Genomic DNA, 24001 nt, shown 5'->3' with positions numbered 1-24001 from the left:
CTTCAACTGATGATATACTATGCAGGTGCTCAGTACGTACTGATGAAGATACACTCACCTCTAGATGCTGGATACTCAGAGCAACTCCGTGTGATGCACTCTGACAAATACTTGATGCTTAGAAGAGCTAATAATTATTGGATATTTTAGGTATAATAGTCTGATTAAGCTTTAATCCTCACACTCAGTATGAACAAACATTATGAATAAAATGATACGACGACAAAAGGACAAAGAAAAGCATCTGTCCAAACATAGCAGAACACTATGGATTTTACATCATTCTTCAAGTCATGCACTGTAAACTGTGATCCATGAAAAGCAATGAACATTCTTCATATAAATTATATATTCTAAACAAGGCTGACATACCTGGTAAAATAGAAAAAAGTGCAACAGTAGTTTAAGTAAGCATACAGTGTAATCTGGTATGTTTCTATGGTCTAATAGGTTAACACAATAATTTCTAAGTTAATGTAATGAAAAAACATAATTTTCTATGGCTATTTCAGGTAAGCCAGTTCTTCTTTTTAGTCAGTACTGGCAAATATATCAGAAATATGACTTTTTAGACTGTAAGTCCTGTACAAATTAAACCTAAACAAAAAGTTTGAAAGTCAACCTCGGTTAGCTCATTGGATCAAACTTGGTAACTTTTAGACATTAAAACCTGTATTAAAAAATATTTTTAGATTTCACTTTTCAACTAAGTGTTTTGATGGTCTCTGAAATACATCAACTCAGCATCACACTTTTTTTTTTTTGTTACACGTTTATGTGTGAAAGAGGCATGTCATGGTAAAAAAAAAATAGACATAAAGCAGTTGGACATTTTATTTGGTAAGAAGGGAGCTCTTACCCAAATATATTAAAATTATAATGCAATCAATTGTTGTGTCAAATACAGATCTAATAATATTTTCTTTATAATTAAACAAATTAGCCAGAGAAAATGAGGAAAAAATCTGTTTTAGTTTGGATTGTACCATCCTAGTTTGTGTAATGCCATCCGGTTTGTCCATGTGAGCTGTTTTTTTCTCAGTGGGGAGAATCCAGAAACCTCGTGACCTAATTTAATCCCAGGGATACTTCTAAAATAGACTATGATCCACATACCTTAGGAAGCATCTGGAAACAGTGACTATGAAGTTCAGACAATTACATCTGTTTTTATCTGTCCGACTGAAAGAAGAATTTCAAAAATGTCTCTTCATGTACTCTACACAGGCAATCACATCTCATCCTATGCTGCCAAATGCGCACAAACTCTTACTGTCTAAAGAAAAAAAATGTCCAAAAAGAAATCAAAATAGCATTCCAAAACAAATAGGAAATTATTTAACACTGGAAGTACTGGAGTTAGTCCATTGAGCATTTCTACCTATACAGTCTAGAGATAGGCCAAATGACCTGAAGGATTTTATCTAGCAAGTGCTTTTGTTCTGTAAGTAGGGCCATTACCTTATAAGTACCCTGGTAATGGCCTCAACGCATCTCACAGTTGCACAATTGTTCCTTAGACTTCGACTTCGACTTAGACTGACTTTGTTGTCATTTTCAATGCACAGGGTGTATACAGAACGAAATTTCGTTGCATACGGCTCAGGACAATGTTTGAGGTTCCAATGTTGTGAGTAAAATAAAATACAGTATAAAATATGAATATAAATCTAAATATAAAATATAAAGTGCAGGACTGACAGTAAAATAGAAGTTATTTAGCTCTGTACATGTGCAAGGTATAAAGTGGAGACCAGTTTTTGAGTGCAGTCCAGGTAAGAGTTCAGCAGTCTGATGGCAAGTGGGAAAAAGCTGTTTCGGAACCAGGTGGACCTGCACCGGATGCTGCGGAACCTCTTTCCAGAGGGCAGCAGGGAGAACAGTCCATGGTGGGGGTGTGAGGGGTCACTGATGATGTTTCGGCCTCAGGACACGCATCCTGTTACCGAACTCTTTTGCAAGCTCAACCAGGAAGTCCACCCGTCTCTCCTGCACCCCAATGCATGCCTGATAAAGCACATGTGCATTCAGTGCTGCCATGTCAATCATGTTTGCCAGGTTTGCTGACCAGCTGTCACATAGTGATGGAACCTTGGTCACCCCCCGCAAGATTATGACTGAAATAAATGCCATTAGTTCTTGTGAACTAAATAGGTGAAGCAGTCACCTATTTATCCTCCACAGCACAAAAGGCTGCATGCAAATTTGCATGTGCAAAGTCTCCCAGATCTCTTTTGCTTACACTTTTTGCATGATTTTTTTGAGGTGGATCAACACAATTAATTTGGTTAGTTTATTTCTAAACTGTCATTTCATACCCTCTTAGCTTTATTTCAAAGAGAAACATTACTAATTTCTTTTAGAAAAACCTTTGCATATTTTTGAAACAGATTGTATGTTTTGCAAACTCTATGTACATTTGGCAAAATGACCTGGATAATGCAGCACAACATCATGGATCAGCTGCAAAAGGTCACATCTCTCCAAAAACACTTCATGTATGCTTCAAAACTAAACTGACTAGTTGTAGGTATCATAGATACCCACCCCCAACATGGACTATTCACACTCCTACCTTCTGGCCTGATGGTCAACGGCCACATTTACAATTGAAGAAGAATGCTAATTTGAGCCATCAGAGTCATCAGTTTGGACTCAGGGCCTTTTGGCCCTGTATCAGTAAGTCTGGGGAGAAGTCGAAAACCTAGTACTCCTAGTTTAAATGTATTTTCACACATTTTAAAGAAACTAGATGCAAATATTTCATATTCCTTCACCATTTTAAAACGTTTCCAAGTTAGAAGGGAATAAAAATACACTTTATGGTCCCACAGTCAGAGAACTGAAGTGTAGCAGCAGCAAAGTTTCAGGTAATGAAAACATGTAAAGACGAAAGAGTAAAAATATACAAAAAACCCCCAAAAGAATAATATACTGTAGGGACAAAATCACAACATAAAATACTGGGTGCATTAGAGGACAATCCAAGCAATGAAGTACAAGGAGTCACCTGTGCAAAGAAATTAAATTATACATCTAAATTATACATCTGAATACGTTTCAGGTTTAAACATGTTTTTCTGCTACTTTTCTCCATAATCCATGAAATTATTTATCTAACCCTAAACTGATGTGCAACGGTTAAAACACAAAATGAGTTATTTCCAGGTAAAAAACATGAATTAGGGGAGCAAAATTGTAAAATCTGTAAGATTAAATGAATAGGAATAGACAATATCATAAGAGCAATATTTAAAATATTGAAAGAAAATGTTGCTGTTTACAGCAGTTTTCTAAAAAGGAGTCAGAATCACAACCAAAGCTACAAGGAAAAAGTACAAACAGGGAGATACTGCACAGTCCAATTTAATAAAAATATACATTTATTTCAAATTTAACTGTGAATGTTGGAATTTAGGCAGTTTGATTCCAATGTCATGCAAAATAAACAGCAATATTACCCTGGTAGGAAGTAAAGTGTAGTAAAATGTACGGTTAAGAGACAGATTTGAAGTAATTCAGAGGAAACGTTCAGACATCCTGACCCTCCACACGGCTTCACATTTTCCTCCTCATGTTTTAGAAGCAAACCTGTCGGCTGTCATGGCTTCCTTTAGGTTGAAAATGCAAACATTTCATAAAAAAGAGAAATCTCAGGAGGAACTAGAAAACCTGAAAGGCAGCGCTGGACGTAATTTCCTGCAGGAGACGCAGGTTTTCTGAAAACCAGAGGAAAATGATGTAAACAATCCAAGGAAGGAGAATCATTCATCATTACTATAAAAATAATATCAAATCATCATGGGAATTAAATAAAAGGTTTATAATCTACAGAAAACAACATTTCAAACACGAGAAATATTAAGGTCAGCTAAATGGATCTTACCAAGCTCCGCCCACAACCGACCCACCTGATCACAAGTCTCAAACCTGAGGCCAGCAGGTGTCAGTCAGTTATGGTAGATCTGAACTTTGACCTCAATATGAGAAGCTACAGACTGACAGGAGGAACCAAAGAGCTCTGTAAAGGTAAAGGCAAATCTTCTGAAGTTGGGATATAATTAATTTAATTTCACATAATTACCACGGTAGAAGCCATTTGTTTGTTAAAATTTTATGAAATATATTTGTTCTATTTGATGTTTGTTGTCAATGACGTAAACTCACAAACGAACGAGGTAATTAGTCCAACGTTTAGAAACTAAAGCGGCTGTAATGAGCCACAGTAAAGGGAAGCAAAGGTAAAATAACCTGAACAGGTGATCAACTCAAAAGCACTCCTACCTTTTTACTCTCTCTCTCTCTTTGTAGTTTAACACACACAAATGTTTCTGTTCTGTATCCCAAAAGTTATCCAGGCTTTGGAAGCATGAACTCTTACAGATACCCTGTTTGCTCATAACTTTTGCCCATGAAAATATGATTTACATTCACATCGGTAACACTTGGGAGTGAAGCTAAATCAGATGAAACACAGAGTCAGAGAGGAACTTCCACCACAACCCAGGGTGAGATTAACCCCGTGTCTGATGAGGACACAGGAAAGCATCAAGTCAGCCGTAACTAAAAGGCTGGGGAGGAACAATGACAGCCCAAACATATGAGCTCAGAAAGGGACGTGGGCAAATTATTGCCGCTTCACACTTAATAGGTGGTTATGTAGAGTAACTTGGATCTGTTTAGACAAATCCTCCTGAACAGAATAGTGTCAACAGGAATTGGGTCCCGTATGGGAACGAGAACAGTCACGACAAGGCACACAGATAAAGCTGGACAAGAAAATGAAAGGTGCATGTATGCACTGAATAACAGAAACTTTTCACTTTTTCTTTTGACACTTTATGATCACATTGCTTTAAGAACCACAGCCTTTTTCAAGCCTTTGAACCAGAGGTCTGCAACCTGTGACTCTGGAGCCCGTAAGTGGCTCTTTGGACCTTCCAAAATGGCTCATAATAACTTTAGCCTAAAACTATTTAGTACCAACTAATATATTTACAATACTATAATATAATACTATAATATAATACAAAATGGAGTTTGTTTTTTAATGGAATGATTATAAAAACCTCTGCAACAGTAATGTTATTTGAAATATTTTTGTTTGGTTCTTTAAAAATGACAACAGATAGTATTGTCATATTCTTGGTATTCTTATTAATATTGATCTAAATTATCTCTCTCTTAAAAAAACAAACAAAAAAAACATGCAGCATTTGCAGTTTTAATCAAGTCTTCTGTAGTTGGACTGTGAGAAAAATGCCTCTTCTTTATATTTTAAGGGTTGCAGACCTCTGCTTCAGACAAATAGCTTTCATTTGATGACATCCATAACCCACTCTTTCCCTGGAAGTCTAATAGGTGGCGCTAAATGCACCCAGGAGCTGGTTACCAACAGCAGAATAAGAAGCCACCCAGTTCCAGAGGAAACAGTAAACAGCAGAAGTCCCACTCATTAAATCAAATGTTAGACGGTTTTAATTAGTTTTGCACCGTTAGTAGGAATGCGCTCCGGAAGATAGCTCCTTGATAATTAAAGCATCTTTTGGACCAAATTGAACAGGTTAGTTACCCAGGCAACAAAAACAGGGAACGGTTTTCATGCGAGTTTCGAGCAGGCGACCAAACATGTAATTACTTTCTAACTTTGTGGATTGTTTGGTTGTTTACTAAATGTTTAAACCTAATTGAAGTTAATTGTACGAGAACTTTAGCGTGCGTGTTATATTCTATTTTCACGGAACGTGTACATTTCTTTCTTTTTCCTGTTTTCCTTGCAGGCTGACTTGTTGTCTCTTCATTCGAAACCGACGAAACCATTAGAGCTGGAGCTTGAATGATGATAGCCAGGACAAGTCTGAGCAGGGGCATCACTGCCCACCGCCTCTGTAAGAACGTCACATTGTACCTGAATGAATTAACCTCCCCAGGCGTAACGGTCCAGAGTCAGACCCCTGAGGACCATAAACCCCTCATGCTGATGCTGCCGTGGCTGGGATCACGACCCCAAGCTGTGTCCAAGTACTGCGAAATCTATTTTCGGACAGGTTTTGATGTGCTTGTGGTGGAAAGTGAGGTAAGACAAAACAAGAACGGACTAAGTTCACAAAATAAGGCCAGTTTTGACATTGGTACAAAGGGAGTGCACTCTTTTCATTATAGAATTATGCATGTCGAGGTATTGTTATGCATATACAATATGCATATCCAAAACAAATGTTAATTTGTACATAGATAAAAATAGGTACAAATTTTATCTAGATAATTTTTATCTAGATAAAATTACCTAGATAAAAATTATCTAGGTAATTTTTATCAAGTTACCTAGATAGAAATCTAGGTAACTTGTTTAGATCAAGAACCACTGATTGGATGTGTTTTTTTTAATTTTTTTTATCTTTAGTGCATTTTATCGTTGCTGCAAAATCAGGAGTTTAGTTTTTTAGTCTTGATGTAATGCCAAGAAAAAAGGCATTAATCTTGAATAAGTAATGTAGATGTCTATCAGTTTGGAAGTGTTTATAAGGCAATATATACATTTGATGGATCATCTTGAAGTCTGTCATTCTGCAGAAATAACAGACTTCATTTCAGAAAGTGAGATTACACCAAGTGGAAAACATTTAGAAGAGTTTTAAATGTTTAAAACTCTTCAGAAATATATGTCTGAGCACCTGTGTATCATACTGTCATGAAGCCATTAGTAAAAAAGTTAAAGCCAGGTCCAAACTGTGCAGGACAATGTACCCAAACAGAGCAGAAAAGCTCCAAAAACAATGGTAGAAAAATAAAGAGAATGAAGCTGCTGCAAAGGCTCAAAGTCCAGACCACGAGCCTCCTGAAATGATGCAGTTTGACTCATTAGAGAAAAGAAAAGTGGGTACTCAAGTAATTTAGTTATTGCTTGATACACTAAGCCCTAGAAGTTAAAGAAGTTTGTTTTTATCATTACTGTAAACTGGTTAACTGCTCCTTATCTTAATGAAGCATAGTTTAAGGTGAATGACGTAGTTAGGCTTAGTGCTGGCCTTAAGTGAATGCTATTTGTAAAATATTTGGAAAAGTTACAAATAAGGTGCAGCTTCTGTGTTGGTAGAGCAAACTCTGTATTTCCTGACAAAATGACTCAACAAAAATAGCATCTGACACACTGCTCTATTCAGAAAAACTCATCTTTGTAGAAACAACATAAAGAGTTGGCTGTTAGTTGTTTGAGTTGAGCAAGACCGTAACACAGAGAATGTCTCGTGTTTGTATCACCTACACTCAGGACAAGCTGCCCTTTTGTACAAACTTTCAATGTACAGAAAAACAGGACTCAGGTGATCAAAGGTTATTTTGTGGCAGTGATTGTTTATAGCACTTTAACAGAAACCTGAAGGGGAATCAGGGCTTAGATTGATTCACCTTCAACCTAAGGAGAAGGTTTTTATTTAGATAAAATTACCTAGATAAAAATTATCTTTTTATTGCCCCTAGTACCCTAAGGGAAAGTAGAATACTTGCTCTACTTGTAAGTACCCTACTTGCTCAGGGGGGGAAGGAACCGTCAGATAATGCTTCTGCATGTTGGCGTTCCCGCTATTGCCTTTTTTTTTACCCGATTTTCCCTTTACCACAATCTTACAACGTCCTGCAGTGTGCGGTGTGTTACGTGGTCATATCGGGCATATTCAACATTGTCTTGGCCCGATTATCGCAGCCTGTGGGGTTTTACCTGACTGGGAGCGAGAACGCAGCCTGTTGAATGTGACAGGTAGCCAATCAGAAAGCGCGGTAACGTAAGAACGGAGGGGAATCCCAAACAGTTGACATGGCGCAACTGAGAGTCCGGTGGACATCGGAGGTGATATGTGGAAATGTTTATTGCGATATGTAAAGGTCATTTTTATTTATGTTTATTATATGTGGTTATGTTTATTCAGTTAAAAATGTTTACGAAAAAACATAACTCGCCTCCAAATCATAGTGCAGCAAATGGAGCGGCTGCTCCCGCCGTCTTTTATCAAATGCCTTTTCTTTTTGTTATGTCTTTTATCGCTTAAAATGAGTCCACAAACTATCACTACTGCTCCTACATTGTCATCCGTGTTTGATTATTCTAAATTCACGTATGGTATGTTGGGGGTTTTACTGGATTTTCTTCTGGAATCGGGATGTTCGTGAGTGGAATCGGTTCGTGTGTGGTGTGTTGTTCCTGCCGTGTGGCTGGACACACGAACCGATCGAACATGTTGTACTGTTCAATCCTTAAATCGTGCCGTGTAAACCAGACCTAAAACTCACAAGCTCTACTCCTCTCATCTTGTCTCGACCACTGCCCTAACGCTTTCTGACTCTGGTCGCTATAGTAACGTGTACATATCCCTTCAAAATAAGACACAGATGCGCCACAAAAACGAACATTTTACTTTTGTGAAAAATTTTAACTCACGATAACGACTAATGGGAGCCCTGAGCTTCTTTCTCTGCAAGGAGACGGTCCAATCTGGGAGTGATGAGAGACAATGGCAACCGAAGTGTTGCTTATGGACTGGTCTCTACATGGCGAAGCAGTTTGAAGGCTTCATTGCCTCATTAACGAGCCGGTCACCATATCATGCAGAGCGGGCTTGGAATGTGGGAATCACCTACCGGGATAAATCCATTCTCCTGTCTCTTCTCTGAGACTTTTCCCGTTTGCAAATAAACTTTCCAAAGACATCTGTCTGTGTCTGTGATGAAGGAGGTGAATAGGCTGAAACCTTTCAATGGTGGAGAAGATTGTGCTTGATAAGGCATTATTTTCATTATTCGTTCATGTATGTAAATGAGTCTGTGAATAGAATATTTCACATGCAGCACCTGTCATGAATTAATTATAGTCATATTTAAAACAGAGTGAGTAATAATATTTTTTTATTACTGTTGTTTCTGTTGTTATATCTCCACCATTGAGTTATTGCATCTCGGCCAATAGCTCAATTGGCCGAGATGCCAATTGAGTCAATTGCAATTGGCTCTGAGTTTAGGGTCTAACCTTACAGGATTTTATAGGTGAAGACAATTAGATCATCTGTTTATTTTGTCACATTACAAAAACAAACTACAATGTATTTATTATGGATGTTCTGTAATGGACCAACATAAATTAGAACATAGTTACAGTTTTATTTATCTTTTAATAAAAATCTCAACAGCATGGGATCAATTTGTTATGACTGCTTTACATACATACATGCATATATATAGGAGTCACAGCTGTTCTGTGAAGACCTCAGAGGTTTTATAGAAAACATTAGTGAACAAACAGCATAGTGAAGACAAAGGAATATGGCAGACAGTCCAACAATAAAGCTTTATAGACATTTACAGCAGGGTTGGATTATAAAACACTATCCCAAACTTATGACAGCGCTGTTCAAAATGCCAGCGTTCCAAAGTGGGAAGAATATGGCAAAATTGTAAATTTGCTATGACATGGTCATTCACGTAAGCTAACAGGCAAAGGGAGCGCTAATCTGAGAAGCAGCTAAGTAGTCAATGGTAACTCTGGAGATTCTGCAGAGATCCACAGCTCAGATGGGAGAATTTGTTGACTGGAAAACTATTAGTCATGAACTCAGCAGACAAGGTCTCAATGAAAGAATGGCAAAGTTGATGAATTACTGAAAGATAATCACAACATGTCTGCTCTGCTGTATGTCACAAGAAAGGTAAAGAACAGCAAATAGGAAGAAGAAGGTGCTATGGTTAGACAAGACCAAGAAAAAGCTAACATCCTGAAGACACCATTCTCACCTTAAAGCATGCTGTGAGGATGTATGTCTCCAACTGGACAGGCAAGCTGGTCAGGGTTGATTTGGAGAACAAAATTAAAGGATCTTACAAGGGAATCCTAGAGCAAAACCAGATTCAGGCTGCAAAATTCGTAAAAGAGAGAGGTTTAGGGACAGCCCTAAACATACAACTAGGTATATGGTAAAATGGTTTAAATATTTGATAGAATATGCAAAAATTAGCAAATCGCATTTTTCAAAAGTATGGCCACCATATAAAATGCATCGAAATTTTTGGTTGCAATATGAAAGAGTTCAAGAGTTCACATTTTTGCAAGGCACTGTATATTGTGAGAAAACTTAGGAATTTGCATTGATAGTATTAAACCATAAATAATAATGTACACCGTTAATTATTTACTTTTCTAACATCTGGAGGTATCGTTTTGAAGTGTAGTTTTACAATTTTCTCAACCTGAAAACATTCAGTGTATATATAAACTGGTATTTGCATTATAAACTTAGTTTTGTGTTTTCTTTAAACAAGGTGAAAGACTTCCTGTGGCCTCGCTGGGGACTGGACCGTGGAAAAACATTGCTGGAGTTGCTCCAGAGTGAACGCTTTATGTCCCGTCCCCTCCTCGTTCATGCCTTCTCCATTGGCGGCTACACGTTCGCTCAGCTGCTGGTCCATATCTCCCAGGACAAACAGCAATACCAGGCAGTGACAAACAGGATCAAAGGCCAAGTCTATGACAGCTTGGTGATAGGCTCACTGGAGCACATGGCCACAGGTTAGTCAGTATCCAATTAATTTAACACACTAATACAACACATTCGATTTTAAATCTTCCTTCTCTGTTCCAGATGAATGAAATGTGCTATTCTCTATGTGTAGGTCTTGGGAAAACTTTGTATCCTCGTTTGGAGAGTCTAGTAGTACAAGCCAGCATGCTATACTTCTGCATTTTTAAACGCCAGACGGTGGATTACTTCAATGCAAGCATCGATGCATTTTATAACACTCCAGTCAAAGCCCCGGCGCTGATCTTCTTCTGTGAAAACGACCTGCTGAGTGATGCACGAAGTGTGGAGAAATTAGTGGATTACTGGCAGAATTGTGGGATGGACATAACGACAAAGAAGTGGGAAGTTTCAACACATGCTGGTCATTTACGGCAACATCCGCAGGAGTATCTGAGCACTTTAAACATATTCCTAAACTCACTCCACATCGTCCCGCTGAAGGCCAAGATGTGAGGCTGTTATTGGCTAAATTCAAAATACCTCAGTTGTACTTCCTGTGCTTAGTTACTTTAGCAGCTATGGATTTTTAAATAAACTTGATTTAAATCACAGCTCAAATGCCTTTAAAAATTGGGTTCAGTTCTGATAAAAAAAACAAAAAAAAAACTGTGTGAGTTCACCACTCAGAACACAACCATTGTGGCTATCACAAGTAATACTGTGAAGCAGCAGCGAAGAACACAGCAGGGCAGATTTTACATTAAGCAGTTAGACCTCATGTTTTTTTTTATCCTTGTTATTTTAAGTTAGATTGTCAGAGAATCTTTGTTGAACAGAAAGCTACCATCGTCAACATTTCTTTTATTTTTCTTTTAAAGGTCACAGACAAGATTTAAGTCTCAACATCTCTGATGGGAAGTCTGCTTTTGCTGAGTAGAAACAGTGAATCTGCAGCTATTCTTCATCTTTTGGACATTTATCTTAGCCACACCTTCCCTGTATTCATTCATTCTGGAAAATGTGAGGCAAAAATCATGTTCAGTGTGACAGCCTTGAAGTACATTCAAGACTTGAGTTCCTCATTACTTCTCACTTTGACAACTTTTGTTCTCGTCTTACTTATTTGTGGCTAAAACATGTTGTTTATTGCAATGTATGGGTGTTTCAATATATTTTATAATCATGACATCATATATCCCTATGAGAATTATACTTTACTGAGTTGTAATGCCTTTAAAACCTAAGTGGATGTTTTTGGTGCTAATATGTAAAGAACTTAACTTCTTTGAACTTGAACTTACTTTAGTGTTTATTCAAACCAGAATTTACTAAAAGTTCCGTTACAAATGCTCTCTCAGATTTTTTCAGTTTAAAATTAACTGTACTGCTTATGACATGAAATCATTTGTACATCTCAAAAGATTTGAATATTGTTACAAGATCGCTGTATCGGGAGATGATCAAAAGATGGTCATCGACACCCTTCACAACAAGATTAAGCCATAAAAATCCCTGCTGAAGAAATTGATTGTATGGTTTCAACCATATTAACAGAAAATTAATGTGATGTGGTTGGAAATGGTGAAACAAGGACAACCACAAATCCATTCCAGAACAGCCACCACACACAGATGAATACTAGATATAGGATAACAATGTCACATTACCTGCTTCAAGTGTAGGGGTGAAAAAGTAAGACAGAGGATATGCAAGTCGTTGTAGAGTGTAGAAAGAACAATTGCAATAGATTGTGTAAAATCTATTGCAAGTCTCTCTACTTAAAATGGAAGAATAACAATCGGCATTTTAAAGGAAATGGCTAGACTTTCTTTTATGTTTTTGACTGTACCTACAATTCTGTTGGACTCGGCAAGAATAGCTGTAGTCCTGCTGAAGCTAATGTGGATCTTAATAAACAAACAGTTCTTTCACAAAAACACAAAAGCTTCCCAGAATAGGCAGTAGCTACACTTGAAACCTGAAGTAGTTCTGATTGGAAATCCCCATTGTTTTAGTAGATTGTTACGCAGTTTAATTACTGAAGGTCATTGTTGAACTTAGTGCCTTTAATTTGAGTTGTTTCATTACTTGATTGTTTGTGGACAAGTACACAGCAAGTAAATGTTAACTTTCACTGTGCTATTTGTGCAAATTACTGATCAATAGTAAGAAGACTTGATCGAAAGTTCTCCTGGTGTTCTTATTCATTTTTTTAGTTTAAAATAAAATTCTATATTATAATTAGGTTATTTAGTTGAGAGTGTTTTTCAGCATGAACATTTGTAAAGAAAACGTTTTTGTTAGAATGTCTGTCTTATGTTTTGGCTCCCCCTGGTGGCAAATAGTTAAATGAGTTCATCTAGTCATTATGTCTCATATTACTGTAAAAAAGAAGAAAATAATAAAAGATATAGATTTCTTCTAAAACTGTTTCTCAGATAATATGACAATTTACACATAATCCAAGATAATGGGTACAATTTTGAGTTCTCCCTCTGTTGTCCATGTTATGCTTACTTGGAACCAGACTTCTTTGTATTTTGGATTAAATTAAGCAAGATGTCTTTTTACTTACTGAAGATTGTAAAAAGAAGTATTTTTCCCCTATATAGAATAAAAAACTGGTTTTGACCAGAAGTGGTTTAAAACTTTTGTGCTACAATATTATTTTAAACATAGTCGGGTGAGATCAATCATTGTGTTCATGCATTTATAATTAAATCACATAATTAAGTTATAAAAGTATGTTGTGATCAGCAAGGATTTTGTGTATCTGTAATGAAATTACAAGTGAGAGAAAAATAACAAAAAAAATTCTCTTGTTGATTATTTTGCTTATGTTATTTTTATTTTTGCTTTTTTAATGTTAACATCATTAGGGCATCAGTTTCTCGCTTAAGACTAGAGCAGATCTGGAAAGTTTTATTTATTTATTTATTTCAGATCTGGAAAGGAGAAGAAAAGCTCGGAGTAAAGGTTTAAACGTGGAAGCCTCCAGGCCGATAGATGGCAGCAAAGCTCATCCTTAATTATGCGAAAAATAATAAATCCCCTAATATTCCAAGATGGCTGCTCCCACATGTAAACATGCGACTTAATGTGGTAGATAGCGACGCTTTAGTAAAACATACTTATAGCATCTATATGTGTGGCTTATTTATGTCAGTACTAGTAGCTTGACAGTGAAGTGCAGTGCCGAGTAGTGAACAAATTAGACTTCGGTTTGTGGAGTTTTTTCAGAGCTAAGTGTTAGCATTTAGCTGCCACCAAAGAGCCATGCCTGCGCTAACGATATTCGTGGCATCTTTGCCAGAATCAGCAACAAACGAGCGGCTTGAGGAAATATTCTCCGAAATTGGTCCAGTGAAACAATGCTTCGTTGTTAGAGAAAAAGGTGCATTAATATTTATACCACTAAATGCGCGAATGTGTGACACAAACTTGATGGAAGATCAAATGACCTGATCCACAATTGTAAATATGTAAGAATACCCTATTAATAGCTGTTTTCTTTTATTTCCCATAAACCAGGAGCAGAGAAATGTCGGGGCTTCGGCTTCGTCACTTATTCTATGGAAGAAGACGCAAAGAGAGCCTTGAAGGAAGTAAAAGAATACGACGGGAAAAAGTTGTCTCTCTCAGTTGCTAAAAAGAAATTAAACAATAAAAAGAAAACAGGTGTGTATTAGGTGCCGTTTGTAAAGTTACACAGTAAAATGTACTTTTATTTAGCTTGTGATAGGAAAAAAAAATTGCGGCTGATAATTTTTCCAAGTGATTTTGTTCACCATGTTATTCATACTTTTATAAATGTCACAGTTCCAAACAAAATATTAAATTCACAAGCTAAAGTTTTTTTTTCTTTAACAGACCGAAGAATCCAAAAACACCCCATAAATATGAATGTAAACTTGCATGAAAACAAAAGCCTTGACAAACAGGCTGTTTTCAGTCCATTTGATAACTTCATATATTTTTATTTTGCAGAAAAAGAGGAAGCGTCAGAAACATCTCAACATGAGCAGGAAACTACAGACGTAAAGAAAAGAATATCTAAACAAGCCAGACTTGTCATAAGGAATCTCAGTTTTAAGGTATAGTGCGTTGTTTGGTGACAATTTACAATAGCAATGGACTGAAATAAAGTTGCATACAAACTTCTACCACCTGGACACCTGATTGGATATCACTGTTCTGTATGCCATAGCATCATTTTTCATCTTTTACCACAAGATAACTGAAAATCCAAGGCACAGAGCATTTAATTAATGCTTTTTATTTCATCTTTAATATTATTTTTGGAACACCAAACTTGGGCATGTTTGCGTAATAAAATGTAAGACACAATGGTGTCCCCAGCTTAAATTTCAGTTCACAAAATGAAGATTTACATGGTGATGCGGAAGGAGAAGGAAGGAAAGATACTTTCTGCATTTACTTTGCACTGTGACAAAACTGTTAATCACAAAACTAAAATGTGGTATAATTCAGGTTAGGGTAATAACTGTTCTGCGGAATCACTCTTTTTTTGCTCTCCCATGAAATATTGTTATTTTTACGATTAAAAGATTAAAGTGGGTTTGATTATTGTGGCAAAAAAAAGTATGTAAAAAAAAGTATGTAAAAAAAAAGTATGTAAAAAGAGCATTTTTTGGTAGCGTGAGAGGAAAACTGTTTTATCCACTTACATACCTTAACAAATTTCGCCTGTTTTGCTAAGTCTTTTTTGTGTAGATAGTGAACATCCATCAACATATTGCTGCTAGAAATTTTCCTTATATTTAAAGAAAAATGTGTTATACATTATCAAGTGTTTTAGGTTTCCTGGCTCTAAAATATGTTTGCCCTCTAAAAATCCCGATGCCAACACCTTACCTGTTGATGTTTCTACATAATCCATTTCAAACCTTCAACTTATTTCTTTACAAACCAAATCTTGCCATTTAGTCTGCTTACTTTGATTTTATATATTTTGACATGTTGTCTAGTTTTATTCCCTTTGTTTGCATTTGTTGATAAATAAAAAGTTTGCATTGTGTTTAGCTGATTGTTGTTGTACTATACATAGTATAGTCTTGTAACATACATTGTCTTGTGACATACATTGCTGCATTGGCTTTATGAAAAATAATTGTAAACCTAAATTCTCCTAATAAATTTCTTATGTTGCAGTGCACAGAACAGGATCTAAAAGAAACATTTGAAAAGTTTGGCACTGTAGTGGAGGCCAGTATACCCCTCAAACCAGGTACGTATTTTGTTCTTAATGCACACATAAGCTTTGCCTTGCACTGCAGAAATACATTTCCTTTTTTTTTTTTCTAATAGATGGAAAGATGCGTGGATTTGCATTTGTCCAGTTTAAAAATATGTCTGGTGCCACAAAGGCACTCCAAGCTTTGAATCTGAAAGAGATAAAAGGTCAGTGCACAAGACAGTATTTCTGGTTTTACAGTATTTAATTCATATCATTAATTTCTATGTTTTAATCTTTTTTGAATCTTCACAGGTCGCCAAGTAGCAGTTGACTGGGCTGTGCCAAAAGAAAACTATATTGCAGCACAGCAGTCTTTAAAAGGTAAATACGTGTGTGTGGATGCAGTAATTATTCATAGCAAGAACTTAATGGTCGCCTAATTAACTCTGGCTTGGCTTTGTGACAAAAAGGCTTGGTGCTATGAACACCAAAGGACATGATTATTTGCAACAGTTTTAGTCAAAAACTGCAACTCTTGTACTGCCCTGAACTATTATATATTTTTAAATTGATTCAAATGGTGTAATTTGACACAAATGTTATGTTTAATACCCTCTACTTGAGTACGAATTTGTCCAGTGATAAAAAAGAACTTTGTTTTATATTTTTTTAATATTTGTTTGAACATGTTGAGGAAATTTGTAAAGAGGCTAATAAGTGGTCATTTTGGATGGACGATATGTAGATACCTATGACATTTATTTATTTTTCCTAAATTCCTTTTTTCATTATTTTTCTGATGTTACAAAGATGTTACAACTTTTTCACCCAAAAACTATTAAATCTTACAGGTGATGGGAAAAAAAACTAAAGCAAGAAAAACCACTATTAGTAGTTGTTTTTAGTGTATAAATATATTTGTTGATTTATTTTTGCAAAATAAAAACTGACTGATGTTCTTGCTACTTTTTTGCTTATTTCCAAAAAAGTTTCTGTTGTGACATGTTCAAACAGTTACACTTTTTAAAGTTTTTTTTCTTTAATATGTAAAATGTTATAATTTAAGTATTTTATGCTGCTCTTAGATTTAGAAAATGTAAGAGAATATTGAGGGAATATAATGATATACTTAAATTTTACTCCCTTTTGATCTACAAGGTTGAAATGTATCGTAACAGGCCTTCTCTTAACGGTGATTGGTTTTCATTGTCAGGAAATAAAGTTGCAGAAGAGGCAGATCCCAAAGCAGGAAGTGAGTCTGAGGATGAAGAAAAGAAACGAGAAACAGCTGTGAAGAAAAAGTGATTCTTTTGCTTATACATTTCCGATACTGTTGTTCTGCTCTTAGGTGTTGCAGTGTTGCTAACGTTGCTAATGCTTTTGTAGAGGTGGATTGAAGGCAACTGCACAGCAGGTGGAGAATCTTCAGTCAAGCGATGAAGATGACATTGAAGAAGAAGAAGAAGATGATGATGGTGATGCTGAAGAGGAGGAGGATGACGAAGAGCAGGATGAAATTAAGGAGGAGGATAATGGTGATGATGATGGCATTGATTCAGATGAGGATTACAGTGAGAGTGATGATGAAGAGGAAGAAGAAATTTCACCAGGTTTAAATTGATTTTTCTTGTTTCATCATTGTGTTTATTATATTTCTTACATGATTTCTATGTGTTTTTCTTGTCTTTAGTACAGTCATTCTAACATGTTACAACTGTTTTATTCTCTAGTTCAAAAACAAAAGCCAAAGAAACACTTGCCTTCAGATGTAAATGAGGGCCGAACAGTTTTTATCAGGTGGGATCGTTTTTCTCTTTGCTCAACTCTAACCAGCTTTAATATATTTTACTCTTTCTCCTGCATGTTTCCAAACAATTCTGCAGTCATTATAGTATTATTATTTATAAATCTGGCATTTAGGAACTTGTCATTTGACACGGAGGAGGAGGGTCTGGAGGAAGTTCTTCTACAGTTTGGAGAGGTCAACTATGTAAAGATTGTCCTCCACCCAGAGACACAGCATTCCAAAGGTCAGAAAAACTGTCAATATATGTCCTTTCTTCCTCTGTGGTTTTAGAAAGAAGTACTTACTTATTGTAGTTTTTTTTTTTCAGGTCTTGCATTTGCCCAGTTTAAGACTAAAGAGGCTGCAGATAGCTGCATAGCAGCAGCCCAAGATGAGACAGAGGTAAAAAAAAAAAAAAAACAATTAATGAATGATAATGACTTCTGTTCCCTTGGTGTTCAATATCAATATTGGTCCAAGTTTTAGGATATATGTTGATGTTGCTGTAACATTTTCTCCAGAATGGTGGAGTCCGTGCAGATGGCAGAAAGCTGATGATTGTTACAGCAGTGAGCAGAGAAGATGCTCTGAAACTGAAAGTCGACAAGAAAAAAGTAGAGACGGGCAGCAGGAACCTGTACCTGGCCAGAGAAGGATGTGAGTGTTTCAGCCCATTTTGCTTGGTCCTTATTAAATTTATAACATTGCATCTAAAGATGCACCAGTCAGAGTTTCTTAGCTGATTTCTGATCAGTCTCTCTTAAGGAGCTTTTATTAATTCTCCTTTTTTTTAGTCCTTTAGTGGTAATTGATGGAGGCAATGTTGTGCTGTGTGTGACAAAGCATTCAGTATAAAGCTGAGTTTGTTTATGTAAGGTCTAATTGTTTTTGTTTATTCGTTTTAGCTTCAATCTGATCTTTTAACATTAGACATAGAAATTGTCAAGTGATGTATTAAAAAAAACAAACTTTTTTGTTAAAAAAAAAAAGTGCTTAATGCACCAATTTGGAACATGAACAAGTTCATAAACACATGTTGCAAATATGAACAAATAGTCAGGATTAAAATATAGTAATACTTCATTAATACATTTTCCCATAAAACCTGTATATTTATTGCCATTTTTTATTTCTAAACCACATCTTTTCAGTAGTTGGAATAAAAATAAAATAAATAACCCAAATAACACATAGAAAGTGAGTTTATCTTTCTTTATGGTATAAGTGTGTGCTTAATATAAAGAAAAAAAGGCATAATATTGATGCATGTATCTTTAGTTTTCATTTAGTTGTATTCTGTTTAGAAAATGTTCTTCTTATCTTTTGGCGCCTCCACCTGGTCTGCATAGGAACTCTGTTATGTATTTATCAAGTAGGGTAAAGGTTCGCTGATTGAGCCAGAGAATGGGAACTGCAGAGCGTGCCCGTCTCATCATATCGATCATATACAGTTAAAAATTTATTTTTTGTACTAGATTAAAACACACAGTAGTGTTCTGTGTGATCGTGTTTTTGTTTTCATATGGACCTTTAGCTACCTCATCTAATATAATCAGGTGCCCAGAATAATAGATCATCAAACGTTAAAGTGAAAAAAGATGATTATGGGGTTCACATTTACAGTTTGATTCAGCGGGTGGCATTTTCCATGTGATTTTCCCACACAAGATAGATTTTCACCTTGATTCTAGATTTTTGTTTTATTGCAAGAGTTTTAACGTGGAAAATAATAAAGTAGGACTACTTTGCTGCAATATGTTTTTGCTCCCTTATTACCTGAAAATCTAAACATGCTTTTGATATGTTTCCTTTGACTTATTTTGTTAATATTCTTTATCACAATAGCTAACTTTAAGTGTTCTTTCCTGAGGAACAGCCTCCACACAGCATACTATTGTTATTGTGACCTGGTACAGTTTAAGTGTGGTGCATTTACTGTTGAAAGAAAGATGGGATGTTTGGGTTTCTGGGATGTTTGGGTTTCAGAGCAGTGATCAGCCCTGAGCAGTGACCAGCTGCTCAGGGCTGATCAAACTGAAATCTGCAGATTTAGCTCACTAGGTGGTTTCTCTTGAATGCAATGTTTAGGATACAATGAACTAATTCTGTCACATTGTTGCGCACTTTGAGAAATGTATTTTTTAAATGCAACATTAACTTTGTCTCTGCCAACTTTTAGTTTGAGATGCTCCTAAATGTATTCTTTCTACTCACCTTCCTTCGAACCCTCAGTGATCCGCGCTGGAACAAAGGCAGCAGAGGGAGTATCTGAGGCAGATATGGCCAAAAGAGTCAGAGTGAGTACCTTTTGTTTTGGTGAATTATTTTTAGTGGATGATCTCTTGAGCTTGTCGAAATCTCTCAAGTAACTTCTATTGTGACTCATGAGTTGTGCTGCTTTTCTTTTTAGTTTGAAGAAATAAAGAGAGCCAAGCTTCGGGATATAAGTGTATTTGTATCGAAAAATCGCTTGTGCATCCATAACCTGCCAAAATCTGTAGACGATAAAAAACTCAAAGCTCTGTGCCTTAAAGGTCTACAAGGAACCAAAGGAGTTCGGATCACAGAGGTAAGATTTTGTTACTTGCAATAAGTTTTATTATTTTTGTTATTTTTGTTATTGTTCATTGTGTTTATATGAATGTCTATGTGTTTGTTTCCTGCCTCTTCCTTTAGTGTCGGGTCATGTATGACAGGAAGCCAGAGAAAGGTCGAGTGACTGGTCAGTCGTTGGGTTATGGTTTCGTCCAGTTTCGAGACCATGAGCAGGCTCTCGCCACGCTGCGCTACCTTAACAACAACCCTGACATCTTTGGCCCTCACAAGGTACACTTTTTCTACATTTTATACATTATCTGTCTGATTCAACTTTATTCTGACCGTATTCTTGGGTAACTTTTAATTAACCTTTTCTTTTTCATGTTACCTTTCCCAGGAGCATCTCAATGCAATAAAACATTACATTTCGCAAGGATGTCATCAAACAATTTTTGTTACGCTTTTAATGCAGTAAAAATGTTACATACTTAGTTTGGTATAATAAAAATCATTAACTCATTAAATCATTAATAAAGCTGCATTTATTAATGTCATTTCTGATCAAACTCAAAATAAAATAATTTTGAGTCAAAGATAGAGAATGTATAGATGCCTTTGCATTAATAGTCTTTTCTTTTGCAGAGACCCATTGTTGAGTTCTCTCTGGAGGATTCCAGAAAGCTCAAACTCAAGGAAATGCGGAAACAGAGAAATAAAGTTTGTATAGTTATTTGTTTCTTGTAATATTTTGTTGCATGTTTTAGTCCCTGGAACAATATTGTATTTTTTTTTTATCATTAGCATAATTTTCTTAATATTTTTTACTTTTGCTGACAGGACTTCATCCAAAGTCGACCTGTAAAAAGAGAAGTAAAAAAATCCCAAACAGGTTCAGACACCAAAATAACAAAGAAGGATGGAAATAAAGGACAGTCTTCATCACATCTGGCAGGAAAGGAGAAAGGTAGAAAGGATTTTTCTTAAACTAATATGTTTGAGGTTTTATTTATACTGTATGTTAAGTTCTTGGACTTAAGGGTAAGATGCATATGCTCCAATGTTTTACTCTCCTGTAACATCTTATGTATAGTACAATTAAAAGATTCGCAGTGACATTTAGTTCAAATAGTTAAATACACATTCTCTCAATTTTAGGGTTTCACATCAACTGCAAGCTGCGCAGGTCCTGTGATTTCAAAACAAAGCTAATCACCATTATGTTTTTGTTTGTGGGTGTATGTTTGATTTTTGTCCAACATGGGGTCTGTTTTCTGTTCTTCTTTACTTTGATCCCTTTTGTCCAAAGGACATTGTTCCAAGCCTTGGAACTCACAAACATGAAATAAGGCTGCACAATATATAGAGGATATATTGTCATCACTATGTTGCCGCTTGCAGTGCAATAATTGTTGCTAATATAGTCCAAGTGTTGTGAACTTGCATAGTGATGAAGGCACAGATGAGGAAGAGGAAATTTGAAATATATTGCACTTGACATTGTTATCCCAATTTTTACCACTACTACTGCCATTGCAAGATTTTCTAATAATGTACTGCTTAAAAGAGCTGCTTAAAAACAGAAAAGGCATTATCAAAATTTTATTGGTCATCACTGTAATCTTGAAATTAGATTCAGATTAATTTAAAACAAGGAGTTGCACGTTGTTTTTTTAAGTCAAGGTCAACATGATGAAAGTTAATGTCAACCCTTTGGAACACTTTGTTTTCATATTTCAAATTATCTGACATTCCCCACCCATTTCCTCATCTTCCATCTTCTTGGAAAAACTTGTTTTGTCACATTTCTACAACGAGTTGACGTGAAACGTAAAGAGTCATTGCAGAGCTCCAGACCTCTACTTATTAAAAACCTACAAGAGCCATTTTATTATTTTTTTTTTGTGTAATGATTTTTAAAAGCTAGGACTTTTAAATATTGCTTTTCTAGGACTGTGTTTGTTCTGTTTGTTTGTTTTGTGAAATTTGTAATAGAAAATAAGTTTAAACTGCGCTTGAGGGAATTGATTAGATATTGCTAGAATTTGATTTCTTCTGCTATTATTGTTTTCTCTTTTATCTTCAACAGACACTGGTGAAGGACAGAAGCAAAACTTTTCAGGTTTTCATACCAAACCAGAGATTGAACATGTTGATTTACAAAATGGAAAGAAACGAAAGAAGGTTTTGCTTTTTCCTTCCCATCGTGGACCTAAGATCAGGTACGGTTCCATCAGCACTTCTCTGTCTGCTTCATGGTTTTCTGTTTTATTTTGTCAATTTGAACAGGCGGTTTGAAGCTGTGGATGTAGAAAGCTTATGTTTGATATCTCAGGGAACATGTTTTTGTCAGTTCATCTAACTCTTGTCCTTTTGCAGAATGCGTGACAAAGACAAGCAACAGGTTCCACCTCCCAAGAAAGCAAGGCCTGGATCTAAAAGGAACAAGTGCCCAACACAACCATTTGAAAAGTCTAATCAGGCCAAAAAACAGGTTTGGAAATATTGTCTCAGTTGTTCTGATTTGTTGTCTGAGAAAGCACAAGTTGTGTTTTTTTTTTTTTTTTTTTTTTGGAAACTTTTAATAAGTGATCATTTTGACAACTAATAATTCACCAGATGTAAAATATCTTATCTGGTTATCTCTAATGTTGTACTTCTCTAAAGTGTATTTCCCCTTACAGAATTATGCTGTTTTTGCTTTTTTGTCATATTTAAATATGTTGGGTCATCAAAGAAGTTATAACATTAGATAAAAAAATAACCTGAGCAAAAGCAAAAAAGTAGTTTTCAAACAATTATTTTAAACATCATGGAAAAAAAACATTTCAAACCAATCTGTGCATATTTGAAAACAATAGCAGCTCCTGTTGTTAAATTGTGAAAAAACTGTGATTAAACTTTCTTTTTTTATTATGTAGAACGGAAAGCTCAATTTAACAAGTGTTTAGGGAGCAAACACTTCATATTTTTTACTCACTTTATTGTTATCTAATATTAAAATTTGTTTGATCTGAAACATTTATGTATGACTGAAAAACAAAAACAGAAGGAAACAGAGGGCAAACACCTTTTAATAGCTTGGTATTCTGAGATGTAGATGGATACCTTTGAATTATTATCAGAAGATTGCTCAATCACCAATATTAGACAGAGTTATTAAAGGGTTTAAATACAAAGACGTATGTTCATTTTCAGCTTGTGTTTATGCTTGACAATAGAACAGCAGTTAAAAATGGTTTATCTCGTGTCCTGTTGAGTCTAATGTCACTTTTTTGGTGTTTTTGTTTTCAAAAGTTTAAGAATGCTAAGAAACAGTTCAAGAGGAAGGATGGGGACCGTTTTGATTCCTTGGTGGAGCAGTACAAGAGGAAACTCATGGGCGGCGGTGACAAGAATGCCTCCATCAAAAGAAGCAAGTGGTTTGATAGTTAAATCCATGACCATGTAAGAAAGGAAGAGATAATTGAGAAATTCATGGCTTGCAAAATACTATCTAGTGGGATACTTTTTTCTGAACTGTGCTAAACTGTACATTTATTTGCTCTGTTTATGACATGGTTGCTGTTAAAGCAAATTTGAAGTTTTGTCTTCTTTGTTCTGGTTTTCTGCATATCTCTTAAAAAAATAATGTTCAAAATGTAGTCTTTTTCTGTACATCATTGCTTTTTGTGATTTTTATTTTTATTATTTTTCCTTATTTTGACAATATCTGGTTATATTTGAGTGCTTTTACTCATTTAAATACACGCAACTTAGGTACACGTAAAATATTTTTTCCACTTCATGACTTTCCAGCTCATTTGTACATATAGCACAACACTGACAATTAGGAAAAACTTTAATATTTATTTAGTTTTATTCAAAACATTAAAACTTCACTCTTTGTACAAAAATATTCAAGATATTTCCTGTTGCTATTTACCCATTTTGCAGCAGCTGTTGATATTGCATAAAAATAAAAGTTCCCATTCACTA

At 35.6% G+C, this 24001-nt stretch overlaps 2 protein-coding genes across 2 annotated transcripts; both read left to right on the top strand.

Annotated features, from left to right (window-relative positions):
* The first annotated feature begins 5411 nt into the window (after positions 1-5411).
* On the top strand, positions 5412-13237 carry LOC102216494. The gene is made up of 4 exons (XM_023343509.1): positions 5412-5563; positions 5781-6076; positions 10306-10552; positions 10657-13237. Exons 2-4 carry the CDS (start codon positions 5837-5839, stop codon positions 11016-11018), a joined length of 849 nt encoding a protein of 282 aa, XP_023199277.1. The 5' UTR covers positions 5412-5563; positions 5781-5836; the 3' UTR covers positions 11019-13237.
* Positions 13238-13551: 314 nt separating this feature from the next.
* rbm28 (RNA binding motif protein 28) lies at positions 13552-24001 on the top strand. Its single transcript, XM_005802055.3, has 20 exons — positions 13552-13899; positions 14037-14183; positions 14493-14599; positions 15678-15753; positions 15834-15926; positions 16015-16083; positions 16916-17003; positions 17089-17312; positions 17433-17499; positions 17623-17732; positions 17817-17890; positions 18010-18145; positions 19721-19785; positions 19899-20057; positions 20165-20314; positions 20669-20743; positions 20864-20990; positions 22113-22245; positions 22403-22517; positions 23321-24001. Exons 1-20 carry the CDS (start codon positions 13782-13784, stop codon positions 23456-23458), a joined length of 2271 nt encoding a protein of 756 aa, XP_005802112.1. The 5' UTR covers positions 13552-13781; the 3' UTR covers positions 23459-24001.

This window comes from Xiphophorus maculatus, chromosome 2 (assembly GCF_002775205.1).
Source record: "Xiphophorus maculatus strain JP 163 A chromosome 2, X_maculatus-5.0-male, whole genome shotgun sequence".
NCBI lineage: Eukaryota > Metazoa > Chordata > Actinopteri > Cyprinodontiformes > Poeciliidae > Xiphophorus > Xiphophorus maculatus.
This window is presented reverse-complemented; position numbering and strand designations above follow the sequence as displayed.